Raw genomic sequence first — 26,234 nt, 5'->3', positions numbered from 1 at the left:
CTGTACAACTGCAGCAAGACATCCTTGCTCCTGTACTCGAATCCTCTCGCTACGAAGGCCAACATACTATTTGCCTTCTTAACCGCCTGCTGCACCTGCATGCTTACCTTCAGCGACTGGTGCACAAGGACACCCAGGTCTCGTCGCACTTCCCCTTCTCCCAATCTATTGCCATTCAGATAATAATCTGCCTTCCTGTTTTTGCCACCGAAGTGGATAACCTCGCATTTATCCACATTATACTGCATCTGCCATGCATCTGCCCAATCACCCAACCTGTCCAAATCATACTGGAGTTTCTCGGCATCCTCCTCACAGCACACACGCCCACCCAGCTTTGTGTCGTCTGCAAACTTGGAGATATTACATCTAGTTCCCTTGTCTAGATCATTCATATATATTGTGAATAGCAGGGGTCCTAGCACCGATCCCTGCGGTACCCCACTAGTCAATGCCTGCCACTCGGAAAAAGACCCATTTATTCCAACTCTTTGCTTCCTGTCTGCCAACCGATTCTTTATCCAAGCCAGTACCTTGCCCCCAATCCCATGTGCTTTAACTTTGCACGCTAATCTCTTATGCGGGACCTGATCGAAAGCCTTCTGAAAGTCCAAATACACCACATCCACTGGTTCTCCCTTATCTATTCTGCCAGTTACATCCTCAAAAAATCAATCTCAGCCTTGAATGTACTCAACGACTGAGCCTCCACAGCCCTCTGGGGCAGAGAATTCCAAAGATTCACCACCCTCTGAGTGAAGAAATTCCTCCTCATCTCAGTCCTAAATGGCCGACCCCTTATCCTGAGACTGTGACCCCTGGTTCTAGACTCTCCAGCCAGGGGGGAAACAGCCTCTCAGCATCTACCCTGTCAATCCCCCTCAGAATCTTGTATGTTTCAATGAGATCACCTCTCATTCTTCTAAACTCCGGAGAGTATCGGCCCAATCTACACAATCTCTCCTCATAGGACAGCCCGCTCATCCCAGGGATCAATCTAGTGAACCAACCCAGAGAATTCCAAAGATTCACCACCCTCTGAGTGAAGAAATTTCTCCTCACGACTATCAGGTAAGGCTGAGGGGTGACCTGATAGAAATCTTTAAAATTATGAAGGGGTTCGATAGGGTAGACGTAGAGAAGATGTTTCCACTTGTGGGGGAGACCAGAACTAGGGGCCATCAATATAAGATAGTCACTAATAAATCCAATGGGGAATTCAGGAGAAACTTCTTTACCCAGAGAGTGGTGAGAATGTGGAACTCGCTACCACAGGGAGTGGTTGAGGGGAATAGCACAGATGCATTTAAGGGGGAAGCTGGATAAACACACGAGGGAGAAAGGAATAGAAGGATATGGTGATCGGGCGAGATGGAGTAGGGGTGGGAGGAGGCTCGTGTGGAGCAGAAACACCGGCACGGACCAGTTGGGCCGAATGGCCTGGTTCTGTGCTGTGTATACTACGCAATGACGCGTCCAGTCCCGATTATTACAACACACTCTTCGCCTCAATCGCCCCCTCCACACCTCACAAAACACGCTCTTTGCGAGAGAGAGCTGAAAACACACTTACGACAATCCCTCTCGTCCTCTCCGTCTCCACAGTTATCCTGCCCATTGCATCTGAATATTCCAGGGATGCAGCGGTTCGCGGTGGTGCACTTAAACTGGCTCGGCAGACAAACGTGAATCTCTGCATGAAGTAGAGGAGAGAGAGAGGGCCGATTTAACGGGCGCACGGGGAGGGGTGCAGTAAAGATCACAAGGAATACGGTCAGACTCACTCAGACAGACTCACACACACACCACACAACAGACACACACACACAACAGACACACAGACAGAAACACACAAGACACAGACACACATACACAGAGATACACAACCACACAGGGATACACACCACACAGACAGACACACCACACAGACAGAGAAACACACCACACATACACAGACAGACAGACAGACCACACACAAAGACACAGAGACAAACAGACACACACCACACACAGACAGACACTATAGCAAAAGGCGATACAACTGACCGCAGTTGGCTTCGTCCGAACTGTCCTGGCAATCGTTATCGCCATCGCAGATGAACGCTGGGTTTGTGCAATGACCGGTCCCGCACTGGAATTGCCCAGGTCGGCACTTGAACTCGGCTGGTAAGAGAAACAAGACGCACCGATCAAAATTCTGAGGGCAGACTGCCGCTTTACTCTGCATCTAACCCCGTGTTGTACCTGCCCTGGGAGTTTTTGATGGGACAGTGTAGAGGGAGCTTTACTCTGTATCTAACCCGTGCTGTACCTGCCCTGGGAGTGTTTGATGGGACAGTGCAGAGGGAGCTTTACTCTGTATCTAACCCGTGCTGTACCTGCCCTGGGAGTTTTTGATGGGACAGTGTAGAGGGAGCTTTACTCTGTATCTAACCCGTGCTGTACCTGCCCTGGGAGTGTTTGATGGGACAGTGTAGAGGGAGCTTTACTCTGTATCTAACCCCGTGCTGTACCTGCCCTGGGAGTGTTTGATGGGACAGTGTAGAGGGAGCTTTACACTGTATCTAACCCGTGCTGTACCTGCCCTGGGAGTGTTTGATGGGACAGTGTAGAGGGAGCTTTACTCTGTATCTAACCCGTGCTGTACCTGCCCTGGGAGTGTTTGATGGGACAGTGTAGAGGGAGCTTTACTCTGTATCTAACCCGTGCTGTACCTGCCCTGGGAGTGTTTGATGGGGACAGTGTAGAGTGAGCTTTACTCTGTATCTAACCCGTGCTGTACCTGCCCTGGGAGTGTTTGATGGGACAGTGTAGAGGGAGCTTTACTCTGTATCTAACTCGTGCTGTACCTGCCCTGGGAGTGTTTGATGGGACAGTGTAGAGGGAGCTTTACTCTGCATCTAACCCCGTGCTGTACCTGCCCTGGGAGTGTTTGATGGGACAGTGTAGAGGGAGCTTTACTCTGTATCTAACTCGTGCTCTACCTGTCCTGGGAGTGTTTGATGGGACAGTGTAGAGGGAGCTTTACTCTGTATCTAACCCCGTGCTGTACCTGCCCTGGGAGTGTTTGATGGGACAGTGTAGAGGGAGCTTTACTCTGTATCTAACCCGTGCTGTACCTGCCCTGGGAGTGTTTGATGGGACAGTGCAGAGGGAGCTTTACTCTGTATCTAACCCGTGCTGTACCTGCCCTGGGAGTGTTTGATGGGACAGTGCAGAGGGAGCTTTACTCTGTATCTAACCCGTGCTGTACCTGCCCTGGGAGTGTTTGATGGGACAGTGTAGAGGGAGCTTTACTCTGTATCTAACCCGTGCTGTACCTGCCCTGGGAGTGTTTGATGGGACAGTGCAGAGGGAGCTTTACTCTGTATCTAACCCCATGCTGTACCTGCCCTGAGAATGTTCGATGGGACAGTGTAGAGGGAGCTTTACTCTGTATCTAACCCGTGCTGTACCTGCCCTGGGAGTGTTTGATGGGACAGTGTAGAGGGAGCTTTACTCTGTATCTAAACCCGTGCTGTACCTGCCCTGGGAGTGTTTGATGGGACAGTGTAGCGGGAGCTTTACTCTGCATCTAGGAGTGCTCGAAAAGGTAATACACTGCACTGTCGGTACTCCCCAGGAACAAGCTGCTCCCCCACTCCTCCCCCTGGCTGAGTCTCGGCGCTACTCACGGCAGTCATCCGGCTCGTCCGATCGATCGCCGCAGTCATCCTCGGTGTCACACTTCCACCAGAAGGGGATGCACTTATCGTTCTTGCAAACGAACTGTGAAGGAAACACCGGCACATTAACAACCCGCGCGGTTTTATGCAACAACTACTCACATTTCTCCAGCACCTTTCACCACCACAGAACGTCGCAAAGCACCTCACAGTCAATGAAGGACTTTTCTTGACGTGTGGTCGCTGTTGTAATGTAGGAAACCTGGTCAAACCCTTGCGGGTGGACGTAAAGGATCCCTCGGACACTATTTCGAAGAAGAGCAGGGGGGGGGGGGGGTTTCGCCAGTGTCCCGAGGGCAATATTTATCCCTCAGCCAACATCACTAAAACAGATTATTTGGTCAACCACACTGTTCGCAACCTTGGTGCCATATCTGACCCTGAAATGAACTTCCGACCACATATCCACCCCATCACCAAGACCGCCTACTTCCAATCTCCGTAACATCGCCCGTCTCCGCCCCTGCCTCAGCTCATCCGCTGCTGAAATCTTCATCCATGCCCTTGGTTAACTCTAGACTTGACTATTCCAACGCACTCCTGGCCGGCCTCCCACAATCCACCCTACGTAAACTTCAGGTCATCCAGAACTCTGCTGCCCCCCCGTGTCCTAACTTGCACCGAGTCCCGTTCACCCATTACCCCCTGTGCTCGCTGACCTACATTGGCTTCCGGTCCAGCAGCGCCTCGATTTCAAAATTCTCATCTTAGTGTTCAAATCCCTCCATGGCCATCGTCCCCTCCCTATCTCTGTAACCTCCTCCAGCCCCGACAACCCTCCCTATCTCTGTAACCTCCTCCAGCCCCTACAACCCTCCCTATCTCTGTAACCTCCTCCAGCCCCCTACAACCCTCCCTATCTCTGTAACCTCCTCCAGCCCCCTACAACCCTCCCTATCTCTGTAACCTCCTCCAGCCCCCTACAACCCTCCCTATCTCTGTAACCTCCTCCAGCCGCCTACAACCCTCCCTATCTCTGTACCCTCCTCCAGCCCCTACAACCCTCCCTATCTCTGTAACCTCCTCCAGCCCCTACAACCCTCCCTATCTCTGTAACCTCCTCCAGCCCCTACAACCCTCCCTATCTCTGTAACCTCCTCCAGCCCCTACAACCCTCCCTATCTCTGTAACCTCCTCCAGCCCCCTACACCCCTCCCTATCTCTGTAACCTCCTCCAGCCCCTACAATCCTCCCTATCTCTGTAACCTCCTCCAGCCCCGACAACCCTCCGTATCTCTGTAACCTCCTCCAGCCCCTACAACCCTCCCTCTCTGTAACCTACGCCAGCCCCAACAACCCTCCCTATCTCTGTAACCTCCTCCAGCCACCTACAACCCTCCCTATCTCTGTAACCTCCTCCAGCCCACTACAACCCTCCCTATCTCTGTAACCTCCTGCAGCCCCTACAACCCTCCCTATCTCTGTAACCTCCTCCAGCCCCTACAACCCTCCCTATCTCTGTAACCTCCTCCAGCCCCTACGACCCTCCCTATCTCAGTAACCTCCTCCAGCCCCTACAACCCTCCCTATCTCTGTAACCTCCTCCAGCCCCTACAACCCTCCCTATCTCTGTAACCTCCTCCAGCCCCCTACACCCCTCCCTATCTCTGTAACCTCCTCCAGCCCCTACAATCCTCCCTATCTCTGTAACCTCCTCCAGCCCCGACAACCCTCCGTATCTCTGTAACCTCCTCCAGCCCCTACAACCCTCCCTCTCTGTAACCTACGCCAGCCCCAACAACCCTCCCTATCTCTGTAACCTCCTCCAGCCCCCTACAACCCTCCCTATCTCTGTAACCTCCTCCAGCCCACTACAACCCTCCCTATCTCTGTAACCTCCTGCAGCCCCTACAACCCTCCCTATCTCTGTAACCTCCTCCAGCCCCTACAACCCTCACTATCTCTGTAACCTCCTCCAGCCCCTACGACCCTCCCTATCTCAGTAACCTCCTCCAGCCCCACAATCCACCTGCACCCCCCTCACCGAGATATCTGCGCTCCTCTAATTCTGCCCTCTTGAGCATCCCTGATTATAATTGCTCAACCTTTGGCGGCCGTGCCTTCTGTTGCCTGGGCCCTAAGCTCTGGAATTCCCTGCCTAAACCTCTCCGCCTCGCTACCTCTCTCTCCTCCTTTAAGACACTCCTTAAAACCCACCTCTTTGACCAAGCTTTGGTCACCTGCCCTAAATTAGCCTTATGCGGATCGGGGTCAAACTTATTTTGTCTTAAAATACTCCTGGGCAGCGCCTTGGGACGGTTTACTACGTTTAAAGGCGCTATATAAATACAAGTTGTTGTTATTGATCACACCGCTGTTTGTGGGAGCTTGCTGTGCGCCAATTGGCTGCCGCGTTTCCTACATCACAACAGCGACCGCACTGCACCAGGGAAGAGCTTTGGGACGTCCCGAAGTCATGAAGGTGACATGAATCTTGTCAGTCATGTGACTTATGTAATAATACTGGGCGGCCTGCTGGTGGCGCTGTCCAGGGAGAGTATAAATACTCGGGCACAGGCCCAGCTTGCTCAGGATATTCTTTAACAGGAACTAGTGAAGGACACAACTAGCTCTCCATGTTGAAAAACAGTTGATTAAAGCCTTGTTTAATACTGAGACCAAGTGCCAAGTAGTTACATAGAAACATAGTAGGAGCAGGAGTAGGCCATTCGGCCCCTCGAGCCTGGTCCGCCATTCAATGCTAACATGGTTGATCATCCAAATCCAGTACCCTGTCCCTGCCTTCTCCCCATATCCCTTTAGCCTTAAGAAATATATCTAACTCCTTCTTGAATATATTTAATGAATTGGCCTCCACTGCCTTGTGTGGTAGAGAATTCCACAGGTTCACCACTCTCTGGGTGAAGAAATTCCTCCTTATCTCTGTCCTAAATGGCTTACCCCTTATCCTTAGACAGTGACCCCCTGGTTCTGGACTCCCGGCCAGCGGGAACATCCTTCCTGCATCCAGTCTGTCTAGTCCTGTTAGAATTTTATAAGTTTCAATGAGATCCCCTCATTCTTCTAAACTCCAGTGAGTACAAGCCCAATCGATCCAATCTCTCCTCATACGTCATTCCTGCCATCCCAGGTATCAGTCTGGTGAATCTTCGCTGCACTCCCTCCATGGCAAGAACATCCTTCCTCAGAGAAGGCGACCAAAACTGTACACAGTACTCAAGGTGTGGTCTCACCAAGGCCCTGTACAACTGCAGCAAGACATCCTTGCTCCTGTACTCGAATCCTCTCGCTATGAAGGCCAACATACCATTTGCCTTCTTAACCGCCTGCTGCACCTGCATGCTTACCTTCAGCGACTGGTGCACAAGGACACCCAGGTCTCGTTGCACTTCCCCTTCTCCCAATCTATTGCCGTTCAATTAATAATCTGCCTTCCTGTTTTTGCCACCAAAGTGGATAACCTCGCATTTATCCACATTATACTGCATCTGCCCAATCGCCCAACCTGTCCAAACCGTACTGGATTTTTTCTTACGTCAGAGGGTATGAATGCAAATTCTTCATTTCCGTTTGCCCAACTTCGACCCGCCGCCCCCAGTCCCTCGCTGGGCTCCGCGCCCCTTACCTGACTCGCGGTGCAGTTGGACAGGCAGGTCTTGCTGTCGGCCGCCAGGTAGAAGTTGGTAGGGCAGGCGCACTTGTACCCGCCTCCGGGAGCCAGCAGGCACAGGTTGCTGCATCCTCCATTCTCGTTTTTACAGGGGTGCTCGGGTACTGGGAGGCAGAGAAAAAAAATTAGAATAATCGAGCGCAGTCAGAAACAGAGAAAAACAGGAGCCGGAGTCGGCCATGCTCCGCCATTCAATATGATCATGGCTGATCCTCTATCTCAATACCATATTCCCGCTCTCTCCCCATACCCCTTGATGCCTTTTGTGTCTAGAAATCTATCTCCTTCTTAAATATATTCAGTGACTTGGCCTCCACAGCCTTCTGTGGTAGAGAATTCCACAGGTTCACCACCCTCTTGAGTGAAGACATTTCTCCTCATCTCAGTCCTAAATGTCCTACCCCGTATCCTGAGACTGTGACCCCTCGTTCTGGACTCCGCAGCCATGGGGAAACATCCTCCCTGCATCCAGTCTGTCTAACCCTGTCAGAATTTTATACGTTTCAATGAGATCCCCACTCATTCTTCTAAACTCTAGTGAATACAGGCCTAGTCGACCCGATCTCTCCTCATACGGACAGTCCTGCCATCCCAGGAATCAGTCTGGTGAACCTTCGCTGCACTCCCTCTATGGCAAGTATATCCTTTCTTAGGTAAGGAGACCAAAACTGCACACAGTACTCCAGGTGTGGTCTCACCAAGGCCCTGTATAACTGCAGTAAGACATCCTTGCTCCTGTACTCGAATCCTCTTGCAATGAAGGCCAACATACCATTTGCCTTCCTAAGTGCTTGCTGCGTCTGCAAGTTGGCTTTCAGTGACTGGTGTACAAGGACACCCAGGTCCCTTTGTACATCAGCATTTCCCAATCTATTACCATTTAAATAATACTCCGCCTTTCCGACCGAAGTAGATAACTTCGCATTTATCCACGTTAGCTATCGGATATCCTGGAGCATTACGGGTTAATAGTCGAACTCCCTTGTTCCTCGGAGCAGTGGGCTTTATTGCAAGGGTGCTGGGCGATTCAGATCATCAAAAATGTCAAGGGCAGGTACAGAAAATAATCCAAAAGGCTAATGGAATGCTGGCCTTTATACCGCGGCGGAGGGCGAGAGTGCAAGGTGGGGCTAGAAGTCACGCAGCGAGTGGTTAGGATCTGGAGCGCACTGCCTGCAAGGGCGGTGGAGGCAGGCTCAATCTCATCTTTCAAGAGGGAGTTGGATAAGTATCTGAAGGAAAACAACTTGCAGGGCTACGGGGAGAGGGCAGGGGGAGCGGGAATAGCCGAGAGTCAGCACTGGCTCGACAGGCCGAATGGCCTTCTTCCGTGCTGTAACCATTCTGAGATTCTATGCAAGGCCTGCTCAGACCACACCTGGAGCACGGTGAGCAGTTCTGGGCACCGCACCTTAGGAAGGATATATTGGCCTCGGAGGGAGTGCAGCGTAGGTTTACCAGAATGATGCCCGGACTCCAAGGGTTAAGTTACGAGGAGAGATTACACAAACTAGGGTTGTATCCCCTGGAATTTAGAAGGTTAAGGGGTGAAGTACAAAGGGATCTGGGGGGTCCTGGTGCACGAAACTCAAAAGGTTAGTATGCAGGTGCAGCAAGTGATTAAGAAGGCCAATGGAATGTTGGCTTTCATTGCTAGGGGGATAGAATATAAAAATAGGGAGGTATTGCTTCAGTTGTACAAGGTATTGGTGAGACCGCACCTGGAATACTGCGTACAGTTTTGGTGTCCATACTTAACAAAGGACATACTTGCTCTCGAGTCAGTACAAAGAAGGTTCACTCGGTTAATCCCGGGGATGAGGGGATGGACATATGAGGAGAGGTTGAGTAGATTGGGACTCTACTCATTGGAGTTCAGAAGAATGAGGGGCGATCTTATTGAAACATATAAGATTGTGAAGGGGTTGGATCGGGTGGATGCGGGGAGGATGTTCCCGATGATGGGTGAAACTAGAACTAGGGGGCATAGTCTTAGAATAAGGGGCTGCTCTTTCAAAACTGAGATGAGGAGGAACTACTTCACTCAGAGGGTGGTAGGTCCATGGAATATGCTGCCCCAAAAAGCTGTAGAAGCTACATCATTACATAAATTTAAAACAGAAATAGACAGTTTCCTAGAAGAAAAGGGAATTAAGGGTTACGGGGGGCGGGCAGGAATTTGGACATGAGTCTAGGTTCGGATCGGTCATGGCCCTGTGGGTAGCGGAGCGGGCCCAGGGGCCGTGTAGCCTGATCCTGCTCCTATTTCGTGTGTCTAATTCTGTTAGATTCAGGAGATGGTTCTGTGATAGTGGATTGGCGGTTAGGATCAGATCAGCCATGATCTTATTGAATGGCGGAGCAGGCTCGAGGGGCTGAATGGCCTCCTCCTGTTCCTAATGTAACAGGTTCGAGGGGGCTGAATGGCCTCCTCCTGTTCCTAATGTAACAGGCTCGAGGGGGGCTGAATGGCCTCCTCCTGTTCCTAATGTAACAGGCTCGAGGGGCTGAATGGCCTCCTCCTGTTCCTAATGTAACAGGCTCGAGGGGGGGCTGACTGGCCTCCTCCTGTTCCTAATGTAACAGGCTCGAGGGTGGCTGAATGGCCTCCTCCTGTTCCTAATGTAACAGGCTCGAGGGGCTGAATGGCCTCCTCCTGTTCCTAATGTAACAGGCTCGAGGGGGGGCTGAATGGCCTGCTGCTGTTCCTAATGTAACAGGCTCGAGGGGCTGAATGGCCTGCTGCTGTTCCTAATGTAACAGGCTCGAGATGCTGAATGACCTCCTCCTGTTCCTAATGTAACAGGCTCGAGGAGGCTGAATGGCCTCCTCCTGTTCCTAATGTAACAGGCTCGAGGGTGGCTGAATGGCCTCCTCCTGTTCCTAATGGTGGGCTTGAAAACGAACACGGTGAAAATGATGACAGACCATGAAGGAAACGGTGCTCGCGCCCGCTTATCTACAAGGAGATCCCAGTACCTTCCGGCTGCCTGTACGAGTGAAAAATGTGGATGTCCATCGGTCTGTGGAGGGTGCTGATCAACACCGACTTGTTGGCTCCCGTGCTCTTGTGAGCTCGGTTGATCGATTTGGTCTCCCAGTCCGTCCAGTAGATGTAATCTTCAAAGAGTGTCAGAGCAAAGATGTGTGGAATGTCCTGGTCCAGCACTGCGTAGAGAGGAGAGAGCGAGCGAGCTTGGGTTAATGCATTCAGCCCATCGCCCCTGTAGCCTCTCTACTTAAGCGAGCTCCCCACCTCGGTCCCAGTCCTCCCATCGCCACCGTGCCCCTCTCTCTCTCTCTCTGCAAGACCTCTCCCCTCAGTCCCATTCCCCTCCCTGCCCATCACTCCTGTGCCCCTCTCTCTCTCTGCAAGACCTCTCCGCTCAGTCCCATTCCCCTCCCTGCCCATCACTCCTGTGCCCCTCTCTCTCTCTGCAAGAACTCTCCCCTCAGTCCCATTCCCCTCCCTGCCCATCACCCCTGTGCCCCTCTCTCTCTGCAAGAACTCTCCTCTCAGTCCCATTACCCTCCCCGCCCATCACCCCCGTGCCCCTCTCTCTGCAAGACCTCTCCGTCCCATTCCCCTCCCCGCCCATCACCCCCGTGCCCCTCTCTCTGCAAGACCTCTCCCCTCAGTCCCATTCCCCTCCCTGCCCCTCTCTCTGCAAGACCTCTCCTCTCAGTCCCATTTCCCCTCCCCGCCCATCACCCCCGTGCCCCTCTCTCTCTCTGCAAGACCTCTCCTCTCAGTCCCATTCCCCTCCCCACCCATCACCCTGTGCCCCTCTCTCTCTCTGCAAGACCTCTCCCCTCAGTCCCATTCCCCTCCCCGCCCATCACCCCCGTGCCCCTCTCTCTCTCTCTGCAAGAACTCTCCTCTCAGTCCCATTCCCCTCCCCACCCATCACCGTGCCCCTCTCTCTCTCTGCAAGAACTCTCCTCTCAGTCCCATTCCCCTCCCCGCCCATCACCCCTGTGCCCCTCTCTCTCTCTGCAAGACCTCTCCCCTCAGTCCCATTCCCCTCCCCGCCCATCACCCCCGTGCCCCTCTCTCTCTCTGCAAGAACTCTCCCCTCAGTCCCATTCCCCTCCCCGCCCATCACCCCCGTGCCCCTCTCTCTCTCTGCAAGAACTCTCCTCTCAGTCCCATTCCCCTCCCCACCCATCACCCTGTGCCCCTCTCTCTCTGCAAGACCTCTCCCCTCAGTCCCATTCCCCTCCCCACCCATTACCCTGTGCCCCTCTCTCTCTCTGCAAGACCTCTCCCCTCAGTCCCATTCCCCTCCCCGCCCATCACCCCCGTGCCCCTCTCTCTCTCTGCAAGAACTCTCCCCTCAGTCCCATTCCCCTCCCCGCCCATCACCCCCGTGCCCCTCTCTCTCTCTGCAAGAACTCTCCTCAGTCCCATTCCCCTCCCCACCCATCACCCTGTGCCCCTCTCTCTCTGCAAGACCTCTCCCCTCAGTCCCATTCCCCTCCCCACCCATTACCCTGTGCCCCTCTCTCTCTCTGCAAGACCTCTCCCCTCAGTCCCATTCCCCTCCCCGCCCATCACCCCCGTGCCCCTCTCTCTCTCTGCAAGAACTCTCCCCTCAGTCCCATTCCCCTCCCCGCCCATCACCCCCGTGCCCCTCTCTCTCTCTGCAAGAACTCTCCTCTCAGTCCCATTCCCCTCCCCACCCATCACCCTGTGCCCCTCTCTCTCTCTGCAAGACCTCTCCCCTCAGTCCCATTCCCCTCCCCACCCATCACCCTGTGCCCCTCTCTCTCTCTGCAAGACCTCTCCCCTCAGTCCCATTCCCCTCCCTGCCCATCACTCCCGTGCCCCTCTCTCTCTGCAAGACCTCTCCTCTCCATCCCATTCCCCTCCCCGCCCATCACCCCTGTGCCCCCTCTCTCTCGCTGCAAGACCTCTCCCCTCAGTCCCATTCCCCTTTCTGCCCAGCACCCCTGTACCCTCTCTATCTGAACGAGCTCCTCCCTCAGTCCCAGTCCTCCCATCGCCCCCGTGCCCCTCTCTCTCTCTGCAAGACCTCTCCCCTCAGTCCCATTCCCCTTTCTGCCCAGCACCCCTGTACCCTCTCTATCTGAACGAGCTCCTCCCTCAGTCCCAGTCCTCCCATCGCCCCCGTGCCCCTCTCTCTCTCTCTCTCTGCAAGACCTCTCCCCTCAGTCCCATTCCCCGTTCCGCCCATCGCCTCTCACTGAAAGAGCTGTCCCTTGCTGGAATCTGTCCCAACCTTGACCCTGTTCACTCTCTTTTGAGCACCTGGTGTCAGGCCTCCTCTTCCCCCCCGGCACCACCCTCTCTCTGGAGCTCAGTGTCTCGCACTCCTCCGTCTCCCAGCCTCCCCATTCTCTCGCTCTCCCAACCTCCCCTCTCTCTGGGTCTCAAGGTCTCCTGCTACCCTCAGGGGCTCTTCCAACCCTCTGTGCGAGGTGGCAATATGTGCGACAGTCAACGTGCATTAAAATCAAATTCCCTTCTCTCAGGGAGCTGTTGTAACTATGGAGTCACCTTACTCCATTACATCAAGTGTACAGCACAGAAACAGGCCATTCGGCCCAACTGGTCCGTGCCGGTGTTTATGCTCCACACGAGCCTTTTTAAAAAATTATTTTATGGGATGTGGGCGTCGCTGGCAAGGCCAACATTTATTGCCCGTCCCTGGTCGCCCCTTGAGAAGGTGGTGGTGAGCCGCCTTCTTGAACCGCTGCAGTCCGTGTGGTGAAGGTGCTCCCACAGCGCTGTTAGGGAGGGAGTTCCAGGATTTTGACCCAGCGACGATGAAGGAACAGCCGATATATTTCCAAGTCAGGATGGTGTGAGTGACTCGGAGGGGAACTTGGAGGTGGTGGTGTTCCCACGCGCCTGCTGCCCTCGTCCTTCTAGGCGGAAGAGGTCGCGGGTTTGGAAGGTGCTGCCGAAGAAGCCTTGGCGAGTTGCTGCAGTGCATCTTGTAGATGGTACACACTGCAGCCACGGTGCGCCGGTGGTGGAGGGAGTGAATGTTTAAGGTGGTGTGGATGGGGTGTCGATCAAGCGGGCTGCTTTGTCCTGGATGGTGTCGAGCTTCTTGAGTGTTGTTGGAGCTGCGCTCATCCAGGCAAGTGGAGAGTGTTCCATCACACTCCTGACTTGTGCCTTGTAGATGGCGGAAAGGCTTTGGAGAGTCAGGAGGTGAGACACGTGCCGCAGAATACCCAGCCTCTGACCTGCTCTTGTAGCCACAGTATTTATGTGGCTGGTCCAGTTAAGTTTCTGGTCAATGGTGACCCCCAGGATGTTGATGGTGGGGGATTCGGCGATGGTAATACCATTGACTGTCAAGGGGCGGTGTTTAGACTCTCGCTTGTTGGAGATACTCATTGCCTGGCACTTGTGTGGCGTGAATGTTACCTGCCACTTATCAGCCCAAGCCTGAACGTCGTCCAGGTCTTGTTGCATGCGGGCATGGACTGCTTCATTATCTGAGGAGTTGTGAATGGCGCTGAACACTGTGCAGTCATCAGCGAACATCCCCATTTCTGACCTCCTCCCACCTCACCCTCTCACCATATCCTTCTATTCCTTTCCCCCTCGTGTGTTTATCCAGCTTCCCCCTTAAATGCATCGATACTATTCGCCTCCACCACTCCCTGTGGTAGCGAGTTCCACATTCTCACCACTCTCTGGGTAAAGAAGTTTCTCCTGAATTCCCCATTGGATTTATTAGTGACTGTCTTATATTGACGGCCCCTAGTTCTGGTCTCCCCCACAAGTGGAGACATCTTCTCTACGTCTACCCTATCGAACCCCCTTCATAATTTTAAAGACCTCCATCAGGTCACCCCTCAGCCTTCTCGGTTCTAGAGAAAAAAAACCCACCCATTTATCCAACGCCTTTCACCACCTCAGGAAGCCCCAAAGCACTCGACAGCCAACGAGATACTTTTTGAAGTGTAGTCGCTGTTGTAATGTAGGGAAAGGCTGCAGCCAACTTGCGCACAGCAAGCTCCCACACACAGCACCCCCTCAGTACTGCCACTGGGAGTGTCCACATAAATACTGTGGCAACAAGAGCAGGTCAGAGGCTGGGTATTCTGCGGCGAGTGTCTCACCTCCCGACTCCCCAAAGCCTTTCCACCATCTACAAAGGCACAAGTCAGGAGTGTGATGGAATACTCTCCACTTGCCTGGATGAGTGCAGCTCCGACAACACTAGAGAAACTCGACATGATCCAGGATAAAGCAGCCCGATTGATCGGCACCCCATCCACCACCTTAAACATTCACTCCCTCCACCACCGGCGCACCGTGGCTGCAGTGTGGACCATCTACAAGATGCACTGCAGCAACTCGCCAAGTCTTCTTCGGCAGCACCTCCCAAACCCGCGACCTCTTCCACCTAGAGGGACAAGGGCAGCAGGCGCACGGGAACACCACCACCTCCAAGTTCCACCTCCGAGCCACACACACCATCCTGACTTGGAAATATATCGGCTGTTCGTTCATCGGCGCTGGGTCAAAATCCTGGAACTCCCTCCCTAACAGCACTGTGGGAGCACCTTCACCACACAGGACTGCAGCGGTTCAAGAAGGCGGCTCACCACCACCTTCTCAAGGGCAAATAGGGATGGGCAATAAATGCTGGCCTTGCCAGCGATGCCCAGATCCCATAAGCAAATAAAAAAAGAGCTCCAGCCTGTTGAATCCGTGGGTCATGGAGTCCCTCACAAGCTGTTATTTCCTGCTGAATAGTAAGAGTGGACTTATAAACGAGTACAAGCTGTACACAACGCAAGTACATACAGCAGTTTCGCAACAGCTCGGACATTGGCAGATGAACTGTAACTATTGATAAGCCAATAAATCAGGAGCCGCTGCCTACGTCAATGCACTGATACCTTATCAGGACAAACACTAGAACAGTTCGAACTACTTCATTAGAAAGCTACTAGCAGGCAGCAACGAGAAGCAATCTGCACTCCTGATGCTCACCCAGCGATAGCAGGATCGCAAACATCCTTCAACACTGGCGATTTCACAGTACATTTATTCTTCAAACAGAAGTTCATCTCCGTTCCGAGATGCAGCATGACGGACAGCCTGCCGAATCCGCACCCCCCCCCCACCCCACCACCTCAATCCCCCACTCTGCCAGCTGGTCCAACATCCAGTTCTGGATGAGCAGAAATTTCCTCCGACAAAATGTCGGGAAGACCGAAGCCACAGTCCTCAGTCCCCGCCACAATCATACGCTCGCAGCGTGAGGAGCCATCACCGGATGGGAATCAAATGCAGCAACGCTGGCGGATCTACACCGCCTCCCATTCCGGCAAGGCCTCGATTTTATAATTCTCATCCCAGTCACCAAATCCCTCCAGGGCCTCCTCGCCCTACCACCCTCCCCATCTCTGTAACCTCCTCCAGCCCCCTACAACCCTCCCTCTCTGTAACCTCCTCCAGCCGCTACAACCCTCCCTATCTCTGTAACCTCCTCCAGCCCCCTACAACCCTCCCTCTCTGTAACCTCCTCCAGCCGCTACAACCCTCCCTATCTCTGTAACCTCCTCCAGCCCCCTACAACACTCCCTATCTCCGTAACCTCCTCCAGCCCCCTACAACCCTCCCTATCTCTGGAACCTCCTCCAGCCCCCTACAACCCTCCCTATCTGTAACCTCCTCCAGCCGCTACAACCCTCCCTATCTCTGTAACCTCCTCCAGCCCCCTACAACCCTCCCTATCTCTGTAACCTCCTCCAGCCGCTACAACCCTCCCTATCTCTGTAACCTCCTCCAGCCCCGACAACCCTCCCTATCTCTGTAACCTCCTCCAGCCGCTACAACCCTCCCTATCTCTGTAACCTCCTCCAGCCCCTACAACCCTCCCTATCTCTGTAACCTCCTCCAGCCCCGACAACCCTCCCTATCCCTGTAACCTCCTCCAGCCCCGACAACCCTCCCTATCCTTGTAACCTCCTCCAACCCCAACAACCCTCCCTATCTCTGTAACCTCCTCCAGCCCCTACAACCCTCCCTATCTCTGTAACCTCCTCCAGCCCCCTACAACCCTCCCTATCTCTGTAACCTCCTCCAGCCGCTACAACCCTCCCTATCTCTGTAACGTCCTCCAGCCCCCTACACCCCTCCCTATCTCTGTAGCCTCCTCCAGCCCCTACAACCCACCCTATCTCTGTAACCTCCTCCAGCCCCGACAACCCTCCCTATCTCCGTAACCTCCTCCAGTCCCTACAACCCTCCCTATCTCTGTAACCTCCTCCAGCCCCCTACAACCCTCCCTATCTCTGTAACCTCCTCCAGCCCCCTACAACCCTCCCTATCTCTGTAACCTCCTCCAGCCCCTACAACCCACCCTATCTCTGTAACCTCCTCCAGCCCCGACAACCCTCCCTATCTCCGTAACCTCCTCCAGTCCCGACAACCCTCCCTATCTCTGTAACCTCCTCCAGCCCCCTACAACCCTCCCTATCTCTGTAACTTACTCCAGCCCCTACAACCCTCCCTATCTCTGTAACCTCCTCCAGCCCCTACAACCCTCCCTATCTCTGTAACCTCCTCCAGCCCCACAACCCTCCGAGATCTCTGCGCTCCTCCAATTCTGCCCTCTTGAGCATCCCCCAGATTTCCATCGCTCCACCATTGGCGGCCGTGCCTTCAGCCGCCTGGGCCCCAGGCTCTGGAATTCCCTCCCTAAACCTCTCCGCCTCTCTCTCTCTCTCTCTCCCCCTTTAAGACGCTCCTTAAAACCTCCCTCTTTGACTAAGCTTTTGGTCGCCTGCCCTAATATCTCACGTGGCTCGGTGTCAAATTGTGTCTGATATACGCCCCAGTGAAGCGCCTTGGGGGCGTTTTACTACATTAAAGGCGCCCGTATAAATGACAGGGAGCTTCCCGACACCAGCGCTATCTTAATCAGTGTCCGGAAAATACTAAGGAAACAAATGCAAATCCCACCCACCGATGTGCCTGTTGGCTCCATCAAGATCAGCGAACTGGATGTAGTCTTCGCGAGCATCTGCCCAGTAGACTCTGTTGTTCACATAGTCCAGCGTCAGTCCGTTGGGCCAGGTAATCCTGGTATCCACCACCATGCTTCGATTGGTTCCGTCCATCCCGATCCGGCCAATGTGGGGATGGTCGCCCCAGTCCGACCAGTACAGGTACCTTGGGTTACAATTCATAGGATCAGCAGCAGAACGTTCCACTCGATCATGGTGGGGCATAGTGGTTAGCACTGTTGCCTCACAGCGCCAGGGACCCGGGTTCGAATCCTGCCTCGGGTGACTGTGCAAACTCCACACAGACATTCTCCCTGTGTCTGCGTGGGTTTCCTCCGGGTGCTCCGGTTTCCTCCCACAGTCCAAAGATGTGCGGGTTAGGTTGATTTGGCTATGATAAATTGACCCTTAGTGTTAGGGGATTAAATACGTGGGGTTACGGGGATAGGGTGGGATATGTGTCGGTGCAGGCTCGATGGGCCGAAATGGCCTCTATCTGCACTGTGGGGTTTCTGTGATTCTGTGTGTGATCGCCGGTCCCCTCGACCCCTGAACGCACCCTCCCCCTCCCCATCCCACCCCTCAATCCTCCTCACGACCCACCGCTCCCGAAGGCACGGGCTCCCCTGTCGAGAAGCGGTTTCCACGCTTGTGTGTGGTAAATGAAGAAAGAACTTGCATTTATATAGCGCCTTTCACAACTTCAGTGCAGAGGCCGAGGGGGACAGAAAGAGCGGGAGGGGAGGGGGCGGAGCGCGGGAGATGGGGAGGGGGCGGAGAGGGAGAGCGCGGGAGGGGCAGAGAGAGGGAGGGAGAGCGGGAGGGAGGAGGATAGCAGGAGGGGGCGAGCGGGAGGGAGGGGTCTCAGGAAGCCAGCTTACCCGTTCCGCACGTCCACTGCCAGAGCACGAGGCTCCCTCAGCCCGGTGTTGACGAGCACCGTGCGATAGGCTCCGTTCAGCTTCGACACTTCGATGGTGTCCCTCCCCTTGTCGCACCAGTAGAGGTTTCCGCCCACCCAGTCCACAGCCAGTCCGTCTGGGTTGCTCAGACCCGTGCGGTGTAACACCTAGCACCAAACAGGGGAAGGTGGGGGGGAAAGGTTACAGCCCTGAACTCGTCAACCCTCACCCACAGCACTGAACCCCCCGACCCCTCACCCACAGCCCTGAACCCCCCGACCCCCTCACCCACAGCCCTGAACCCCCCGACCCCCTCACCCACAGCACTGAACCCCCCGACCCCTCACCCACAGCCCTGAACCCCCCGACCCCCTCACCCACAGCACTGAACCCCCCGACCCCTCACCCACAGCCCTGAACCCCCCGACCCCCTCACCCACAGCCCTGAACCCCCCGACCCCCTCACCCACAGCACTGAACCCCCCGACCCCCTCACCCACAGCACTGAACTCCCCGACCCCCCTCACCCACAGCACTGAACCCCCCGACCCTCTCACCCACAGCACTGAACTCCCCGACCCCCTCACCCACAGCACTGAACCCCCCGACCCTCTCACCCACAGCACTGAACTCCCCGACCCTCTCACCCACAGCACTGAACCCCCCGACCCCCTCACCCACAGCACTGAACCCCCCGACCCTCTCACCCACAGCACTGAACTCCCCGACCCCCTCACCCACAGCACTGAACCCCCCGACCCCCTCACCCACAGCACTGAACCCCCCGACCCTCTCACCCACAGCACTGAACTCCCCGAACCCCTCACCCACAGCACTGAACTCCCCGACCCCCTCACCCACAGCACTGAACTCCCCGACCCCCTCACCCACAGCACTGAACTCCCCGACCCCCTCACCCACAGCACTGAACCCCCCGACCCCCTCACCCACAGCACTGAACCCCCCGACCCCCTCACCCACAGCACTGAACCCCCCGACCCCCTCACCCACAGCACTGAACTCCCCGACCCCCTCACCCACAGCACTGAACTCCCCGACCCCCTCACCCACAGCACTGAACCCCCCGACCCCCTCACCCACAGCACTGAACCCCCCGACCCCCTCACCCACAGCACTGAACCCCCCGACCCTCTCACCCACAGCACTGAACCCCCCGAACCTCACCCACAGCACTGAACTCCCCGACCCCCTCACCCACAGCACTGAACCCCCCGACCCCCTCACCCACATCACTGAACCCCCCGACCCCCTCACCCACAGCACTGAACCCCCCGACCCCCTCACCCACAGCACTGAACCCCCCGACCCTCTCACCCACAGCACTGAACTCCCCGACCCCCTCACCCACAGCACTGAACTCCCCGACCCCCTCACCCACAGCACTGAACTCCCCGACCCCCTCACCCACATCACTGAACCCCCCGACCCCCTCACCCACAGCACTGAACTCCCCGACCCCCTCACCCACAGCACTGAACCCCCCGACCCTCTCACCCACAGCACTGAACTCCCCGACCCCCTCACCCACAGCACTGAACCCCCCGACCCTCTCACCCACAGCACTGAACTCCCCGACCCCCTCACCCACATCACTGAACTCCCCGACCCCCTCACCCACAGCACTGAACTCCCCGACCCCCTCACCCACAGCACTGAACTCCCCGACCCCCTCACACACAGCACTGAACCCCCCGACCCCCTCACCCACAGCACTGAACCCCCCGACCCCTCACCCACAGCACTGAACTCCCCGACCCCCTCACCCACAGCACTGAACCACCCGACCCCTCACCCACAGCACTGAACCATTAGCACTGTTGCCTCACAGCGCCAGGGACCCGGGTTCGAAACCGGCCTCGGGCGACTGTCTGTGTGGAGTTTGCACATTCTCCCCGTGTTTGCGTGGGTTTCCTCCGGGTGCTCCGGTTTCCTCCCACAGTCCAAAGATGTGCGGGTTAGGTTGATTGGCTGTGATAAATTGACCCTCAGTGTTAGGGGGGATTAAATACGTGGGGTTACAGGGATAGGGCGGGATATGTGTTGGTGTAGGGGTTACGGGGATCGGGTGGGATATGTGTCGGTGTAGGGGTTACGGGGATCGGGTGGGATATGTGTCGGTGCAGGCTCGATGGGCTGAAATGGCCTCTATCTGCACTGTGGGGTTTCTGTGATTCTGTGATATAACGCGCCTTTAACGTAGTAAATCGTCCCAAGGTGCTTCACAGGAGCGTAAATCAAACAAAACTTGACATCAGGAGATAGTAGGACAGGAGACCACAAGCTTGGTCAAAGAGGTGGGTTTTAAGCAGTGTCTTAAAGGAGGAGACAGAGAGGTTTAGGGAGAGAATTCCAGAGCTTCGGGCCCAGGCAGCTGAAGGCACGGCCGCCAACAGTTGAGCGATTATAATCAGGGATGCTCAAGAGGGCAGAACTAGAGGAGCGCAGATATCTCAGGGGGGGTGGGGGGTTGTGGGGCTAAAGGAGGTTACAGAGATAGGGAGGGTTGTAGGAGGTTACAGAGATAGGGAGGGTTGTAGGGGGCTGGAGGAGGTTACAGAGATAGGGAGGGTTGTAGGGGGCTGGAGGAGGTTACAGAGATAGGGAGGGTTGTAGGGGGCTGGAGGAGGTTACAGAGATAGGGAGAGTTGTAGGGGGCTGGAGGAGGTTACAGAGATAGGGAGGGTTGTAGGGGCTGGAGGAGGTTAGAGAGATAGGGAGGGTTGTAGGGGCTGGGGGAGGTTACAGAGACAGGGAGGGTTGTAGGAGGTTACAGAGATAGGGAGGGTTGTAGGGGGCTGGAGGAGGTTAGAGAGATAGGGAGGGTTGTAGGGGGCTGGAGGAGGTTACAGAGATAGGGAGGGTTGTAAGGAGCTGGAGGAGGTTACAGAGATAGGGAGGGTTGTAGGGGGCTGGAGGAGGTTACAGAGATAGGGAGGGTTGTAGGGACAGGAGGAGGTTACAGAGATAGGGAGGGTTGTAGGGGGCTGGAGGAGGTTACAGAGATCGGGAGGGGTGTAGGGGGCTGGAGGAGGTTACAGAGATAGGGAGGGTTGTAGGGGGCTGGAGGAGGTTACAGAGATAGGGAGGGTTGTAGGGGGCTGGAGGAGGTTACAGAGATAGGGAGGGTTGTAGGGGGCTGGAGGAGGTTACAGAGATAGGGAGGGCTGTAGGGGCTGGAGGAGGTTACAGAGATAGGGAGGGTTGTAGGGGCTGGAGGTGGTTACAGAGATAGGGAGGGTTGTAGGGGGCTGGAGGAGGTTACAGAGATAGGGAGGGTTGTAGGGGCTGGAGGAGGTTACAGAGATAGGGAGGGTTGTAGGGGCTGGAGGAGGTTACAGAGATAGGGAGGGTTGTAGGGGGCTGGAGGAGGTTACAGAGATAGGGAGGGTTGTCGGGGCTGGAGGAGGTTACAGAGATAGGGAGGGTTGTAGGGGCTGGGGGAGGTTACAGAGACAGGGAGGGTTGTAGGAGGTTACAGAGATAGGGAGGGTTGTAGGGGGCTGGAGGAGGTTAGAGAGATAGGGAGGGTTGTAGGGGGCTGGAGGAGGTTACAGAGATAGGGAGGGTTGTAAGGAGCTGGAGGAGGTTACAGAGATAGGGAGGGTTGTAGGGGGCTGGAGGAGGTTACAGAGATAGGGAGGGTTGTAGGGGGCTGGAGGAGGTTACAGAGATAGGGAGGGTTGTCGGGGCTGGAGGAGGTTACAGAGATAGGGAGGGTTGTAGGGGCTGGGGGAGGTTACAGAGATAGGGAGGGTTGTCGGGGGCTGAAGGAGGTTAGAGATAGGGAGGGGCTTGAAAACAAGGATGAGAATTTTGAAATCGAGGCACTGCTTAATCGGGAGCCAATGTAGGTCAGCGAGCACAGGGGGTGATGGACGAACAGGACTTGATGCACGAACGGGACTTGATGCGAGTTAGGACACGGGGGCAGCTGAGTTTTGGATGAGCTGAAGTTTACGGAGGGTGGAATGTGGGAGGCCGGCCAGGAGTGCGTTGGAATAGTCGAGTGTGGAGGTAACAAAGGGCAGGGGTGAGGGTTTCAGCAGCGGATGAGCTGAGGCAAGGACGGAGACGGGCGATGTTACAGAGGTGGGAGTAGGCGGTCTGGTCTTGGAGTTATGCCGCGGGTATGTGGTCGGAAGCTCATTTCAGGGTCAAATACGACAGCAAGGTTGCGAAGAGTGTGGTTCAGCCGCAGACAGATGTTAGGGAGAGAGGGATGGAGTCGGTGGCGAGGGGACGGAGTTTGTGGCGGGGATCGAAAACAACGGCTTCAGTTAATTGGGACACGTAAAGCGAAAGGCAAGATCAATGCCTCCTTAAAGGGAACACTGGGCGAGGTTGGAAGGAGGGATGGGGTCGGAAGAAAATGAAGGGGAAGACCGATCCTCGGCGGCGAGAGAGGGGGGTGGGTTTGTTTTCCAAGAGTTGTTGAAGTTTGTGATTCTTGACATCGGAGAGGAAGGGGGAAAAAAGAGTGTTTGTTTCAAGGGCCGGAGGAGGCGAAGGATGAAATGTAACTGCGGACCGACTGCATCTTTGAGACCGAGTGAATCTGTGCTGCTGAAGACAGTTCATAGAGTTATACAGCGCAGAAAGAGACCCTTCGGCCCATCGTGTCCGCGCCGGCCATCAAGCCTTGTCTATTCTAATCCCATTTTCCAGCACTTGGTCCCTAGCCTTGTATGTTATGGTGTTTCAAGTGCTCATCGAAATGCTTCTTGAATGTTGTGAGGGTTCCTGCCTCTACCACCCTTTCAGGCAGTGAGTTCCAGGTTCCAACCACCCTCTGGGTGAAAAAGTTTTTCCTCAAATCCCCTCTAAACCTCCTGCCCCTTACCTTGAAACTATGCCCCCCCTGGTTATTGACCCCTCTACTAAGGGGAAAAGTTCCTTTCTATCTACCCTATCTATGCCCCTCATCATTTTGTACACCTCAATCAGGCCCCCCCTCAGCCTTCTCTGCTCTAAGGAAAACAACCCCAGCCTCTCCTCATAGCTGAAGTGCTCCAGCCCAGGTAACATCCTGGTGAATCTCCTCTGCACCCTCTCCAATGCAATCACATCCCTCCTATAGTGTGGCGACCAGAACTGCACACAGTATTCCAGCTGTGGCCTAACTAGCGTTTTGTAGAGCTCCATCATAACCTCCCTGCTCTTATATTCTATGCCTCGGCTAATGAAGGCAAGTATCCCATATGCCTTTTTAACCACCTTATCGACCTGTCCTGCTGCCTTCAGGGATCTATGTACATGCACACCAAAGTCCCTCTGATCCTCTGTCCTTCCTAGGATCCTACCATTCATTGTGTATTCCCTTGCCTTGTTAGTCCTCCCAAAATGCATCACCTCACACTTTTCAGGGTTAAACTCCATTTGCCACTGTTCTGCCCATCTGAACAACCCGTCTATATCGTCCTGTAGCCTGAGGCTTCCCTCCTCGCTATTTACCACTTCACCAATTTTCGTGTCATCTGCGAACTTACTGATCATACCTCCTACATTCATATCTAAATCATTAATGTACACTACAAACAGCAAAGGACCGATCCCTGCGGTAACAGGCAGATTATTATCTGAACGGCAATAGATTGGGAAAAGGGGAAGTGCAACGAGACCTGGGTGTCCTTGTGCACCAGTCGCTGAAGGTAAGCATGCAGGTGCAGCAGGCGGTTAAGGCGGCAAATGGTATGTTGGGCTTCATAGCGAGAGGATTAAAGTACAGGAACAAGGATGTCTTGCTGCAGTTGTACAGGGCCTTGGTGAGACCACACCTTGAGTATTGTGTGCAGTTTTGGTCACCTTATCTGAGGAAGGATGTTCTTGCCATGGAGGGAGTGCAGCGAAGATTCACCAGACTGATGCCTGGGATGGCAGGAATGACGTATGAGGAGAGATTGGGTCGATTAGGCTTATACTCGCTGGAGTTTAGAAGAATGAGAGGGGATCTCATTGAAACTTATAAAATTCTAACAGGACTGGACAGACTAGATGCAGGAAGGATGTTCCCGATGGCCGGGGAGTCCAGAACCAGGGGTCACAGTCTAAGGATAAGGGGTAAGCCATTTAGGACAGAGATGAGGAGGAATTTCTTCACCCAGAGAGTGGTGAACCTGTGGAATTCTCTACCACAGAAGGCAGTAGAGGCCAATTCATTATATTCAAGAAGGACGTAGATATATTTCTTAAGGCTAAAGGGATCAAGGGATATGGGGAGAAGGCAGGGACAGGGTACTGAATTTGGATGATCAGCCATGATCTCATTAAATGGCGGAGCAGGCTCGAGGGGCCGAATGGCCGACTCCTGCTCCTATCTTCCATGTATCTATACACCACCGGACACAGGCTTCCGGTCACAAAAACAACCTTCGAGCATAACATTCACCTCAACATTACTGCCGTTCAGGTGCATCCTCCGTATCATGCTGCCCTGCGTGGTCACGTCTGTCCAGTAGATGTGCTGCTCCCTATAGTCAAAATCCAAGGCCACGGCATTATTCAAACCCTGTAACAAAAACCCGCCACAGTCATTACCGGCCGCTCCGTCCCCGAGAGAGAGCGAGACTATCAGACTTGTCATAGAGTTATACAGCACAGAAAGAGGCCCTTTGGCCCATCGTCTCCGCGCACCGCCATCAAGTCCTGTCTATTCTAATCCCATTTTCCAGCACTTGGTCCCTAGCCTTGTATGCCATGGTGTTTCAAGTGCTCATCTAAATGCTTCTTGAATGTTGTGAGGGTTCCTGCCTCTACCACCCTTTCAGGCAGTGAGTTCCAGATTCCAACCACCCTCTGGGTGAAAAAGTTTTCCCTCAAATCCCCTCTAAACCTCCTGCCCCTTATCTTGAAACTATGCCCCCCCTGGTTATTGACCCCTCTACTAAGGGGAAAAGTTCCTTTCTATCTACCCTATCTATGCCCCTCGTAATTTTGTACACCTCAATCAGGTCCCCCCCTCAGCCTTCTCTGCTCCAAGGAAAACAACCCCAGCCTGTCCAGTCTCTCTTCATAGCTGAAGCGCTCCAGCCCAGGCAACGTCCTGGTGAATCTCCTCTGCACCCTCTCCAATGCAATCACATCCTTCCTATAGTGTGGTGACCAGAACTGCACACCGTATTCCAGCTGTGGCCTAACTAGCATTTTGTACAGCTCCATCATAACCTCCCTGCTCTTATATTCTATTCTATGCCTCGGTTAATGAAGGCAAGTATCCCATATGCCTTTTTAACCACCTTATCCACCTGTTCTGCTGCCTTCAGGGATCTATGTACATGCACACCAAGGTCCCTCTGATCCTCTGTCTTTCCTAGGGTCCAACCATTCATTGTGTATTCCCTTGCCTTGTTAGTCCTCCCAAAATGCATCACCTCACACTTTTTAAGGTTAAATTCCATTTGCCACTGTTCTGCCCATCTGACCAACCCGTCTATATCGTCCTGTAGCCTGAGGCTTCCCTCCTCGCTATTTACTCCACCAATTTTCATGTCATCGGCGAACTTACTGATCATACCTTTTACATTCACATCCAAATCATTAATGTAGATCACAAACAGCAAGGGACCCAGCACCGATCCCTGCGGTATCCCACTGGGCACAGGCTTCCAGTCACAAAAACAACCTTCCACCATCACCCTCTGCCTTCTGCCACTAAGCCAGTTTTGGATCCAATGTGCCAAGGCATCCTGGATCCCATGGGCTCTTACCTTCCTGACCAGTCTCCTATGCGGGACTTGATCAAAAGCCTTACTGAAATCCATGTAAACCACATCCACTGCATTTCCCTCATCCACACACCTAGTCACCCCCTTGTATCGGAATAGAAAAGAACTCGCGTTTCTCCAGCCCCCTTTCCCCACCTCAGGACGTCCCAAAACGCTTCACAGCCAATGAAGTACTTTATTTTTGAAGTGTGGTCACTGTTGTAATGTAGGAAACGCAGCAGATAATTTG

At 54.3% G+C, this 26,234-nt stretch overlaps 1 protein-coding gene across 1 annotated transcript; it reads right to left on the bottom strand.

The window, feature by feature from the left end:
- Positions 1 to 19: 19 nt before the first annotated feature.
- LOC147097173 (low-density lipoprotein receptor-related protein 1-like) lies at positions 20 to 24,864 on the bottom strand. Its single transcript, XM_085972538.1, has 8 exons — positions 24,670 to 24,864; positions 18,243 to 18,430; positions 17,322 to 17,527; positions 10,336 to 10,524; positions 7,312 to 7,460; positions 3,675 to 3,768; positions 2,047 to 2,163; positions 20 to 1,693 (listed from the first exon to the last, which is right to left on the bottom strand). The coding sequence occupies exons 1-8, from the start codon at positions 24,862 to 24,864 to the stop codon at positions 1,509 to 1,511; spliced, it is 1,323 nt and encodes a 440-aa protein (XP_085828664.1). The 3' UTR covers positions 20 to 1,508.
- Positions 24,865 to 26,234: the final 1,370 nt, after the last annotated feature.

The sequence above is a fragment of the Somniosus microcephalus genome, chromosome 33 (assembly GCF_052327205.1).
Source record: "Somniosus microcephalus isolate GS21.2 chromosome 33, FLI_Smic_1.0, whole genome shotgun sequence".
Lineage (NCBI taxonomy): Eukaryota > Metazoa > Chordata > Chondrichthyes > Squaliformes > Somniosidae > Somniosus > Somniosus microcephalus.
Note: the sequence above shows the minus strand (reverse complement) of the source record. Positions and strands in the feature narration are given on the sequence as shown.

Bases quoted from the DNA above. Each gene is read 5' to 3' on its own strand.
- LOC147097173 (XM_085972538.1), bottom strand. From the start codon at position 24,864: ATGACAAGTCTGATAGTCTCGCTCTCTCTCGGGGACGGAGCGGCCGGT. The intron at 10,525-17,321 runs GTGGGTGGGATT...CTCTCTACGCAG, and splicing joins TGGAGCCAACAGGCACATCG to TGCTGGACCAGGACATTCCA. The intron at 1,694-2,046 runs GTCAGTTGTATC...TACTTCATGCAG, and splicing joins TTCGGACGAAGCCAACTGCG to AGATTCACGTTTGTCTGCCG.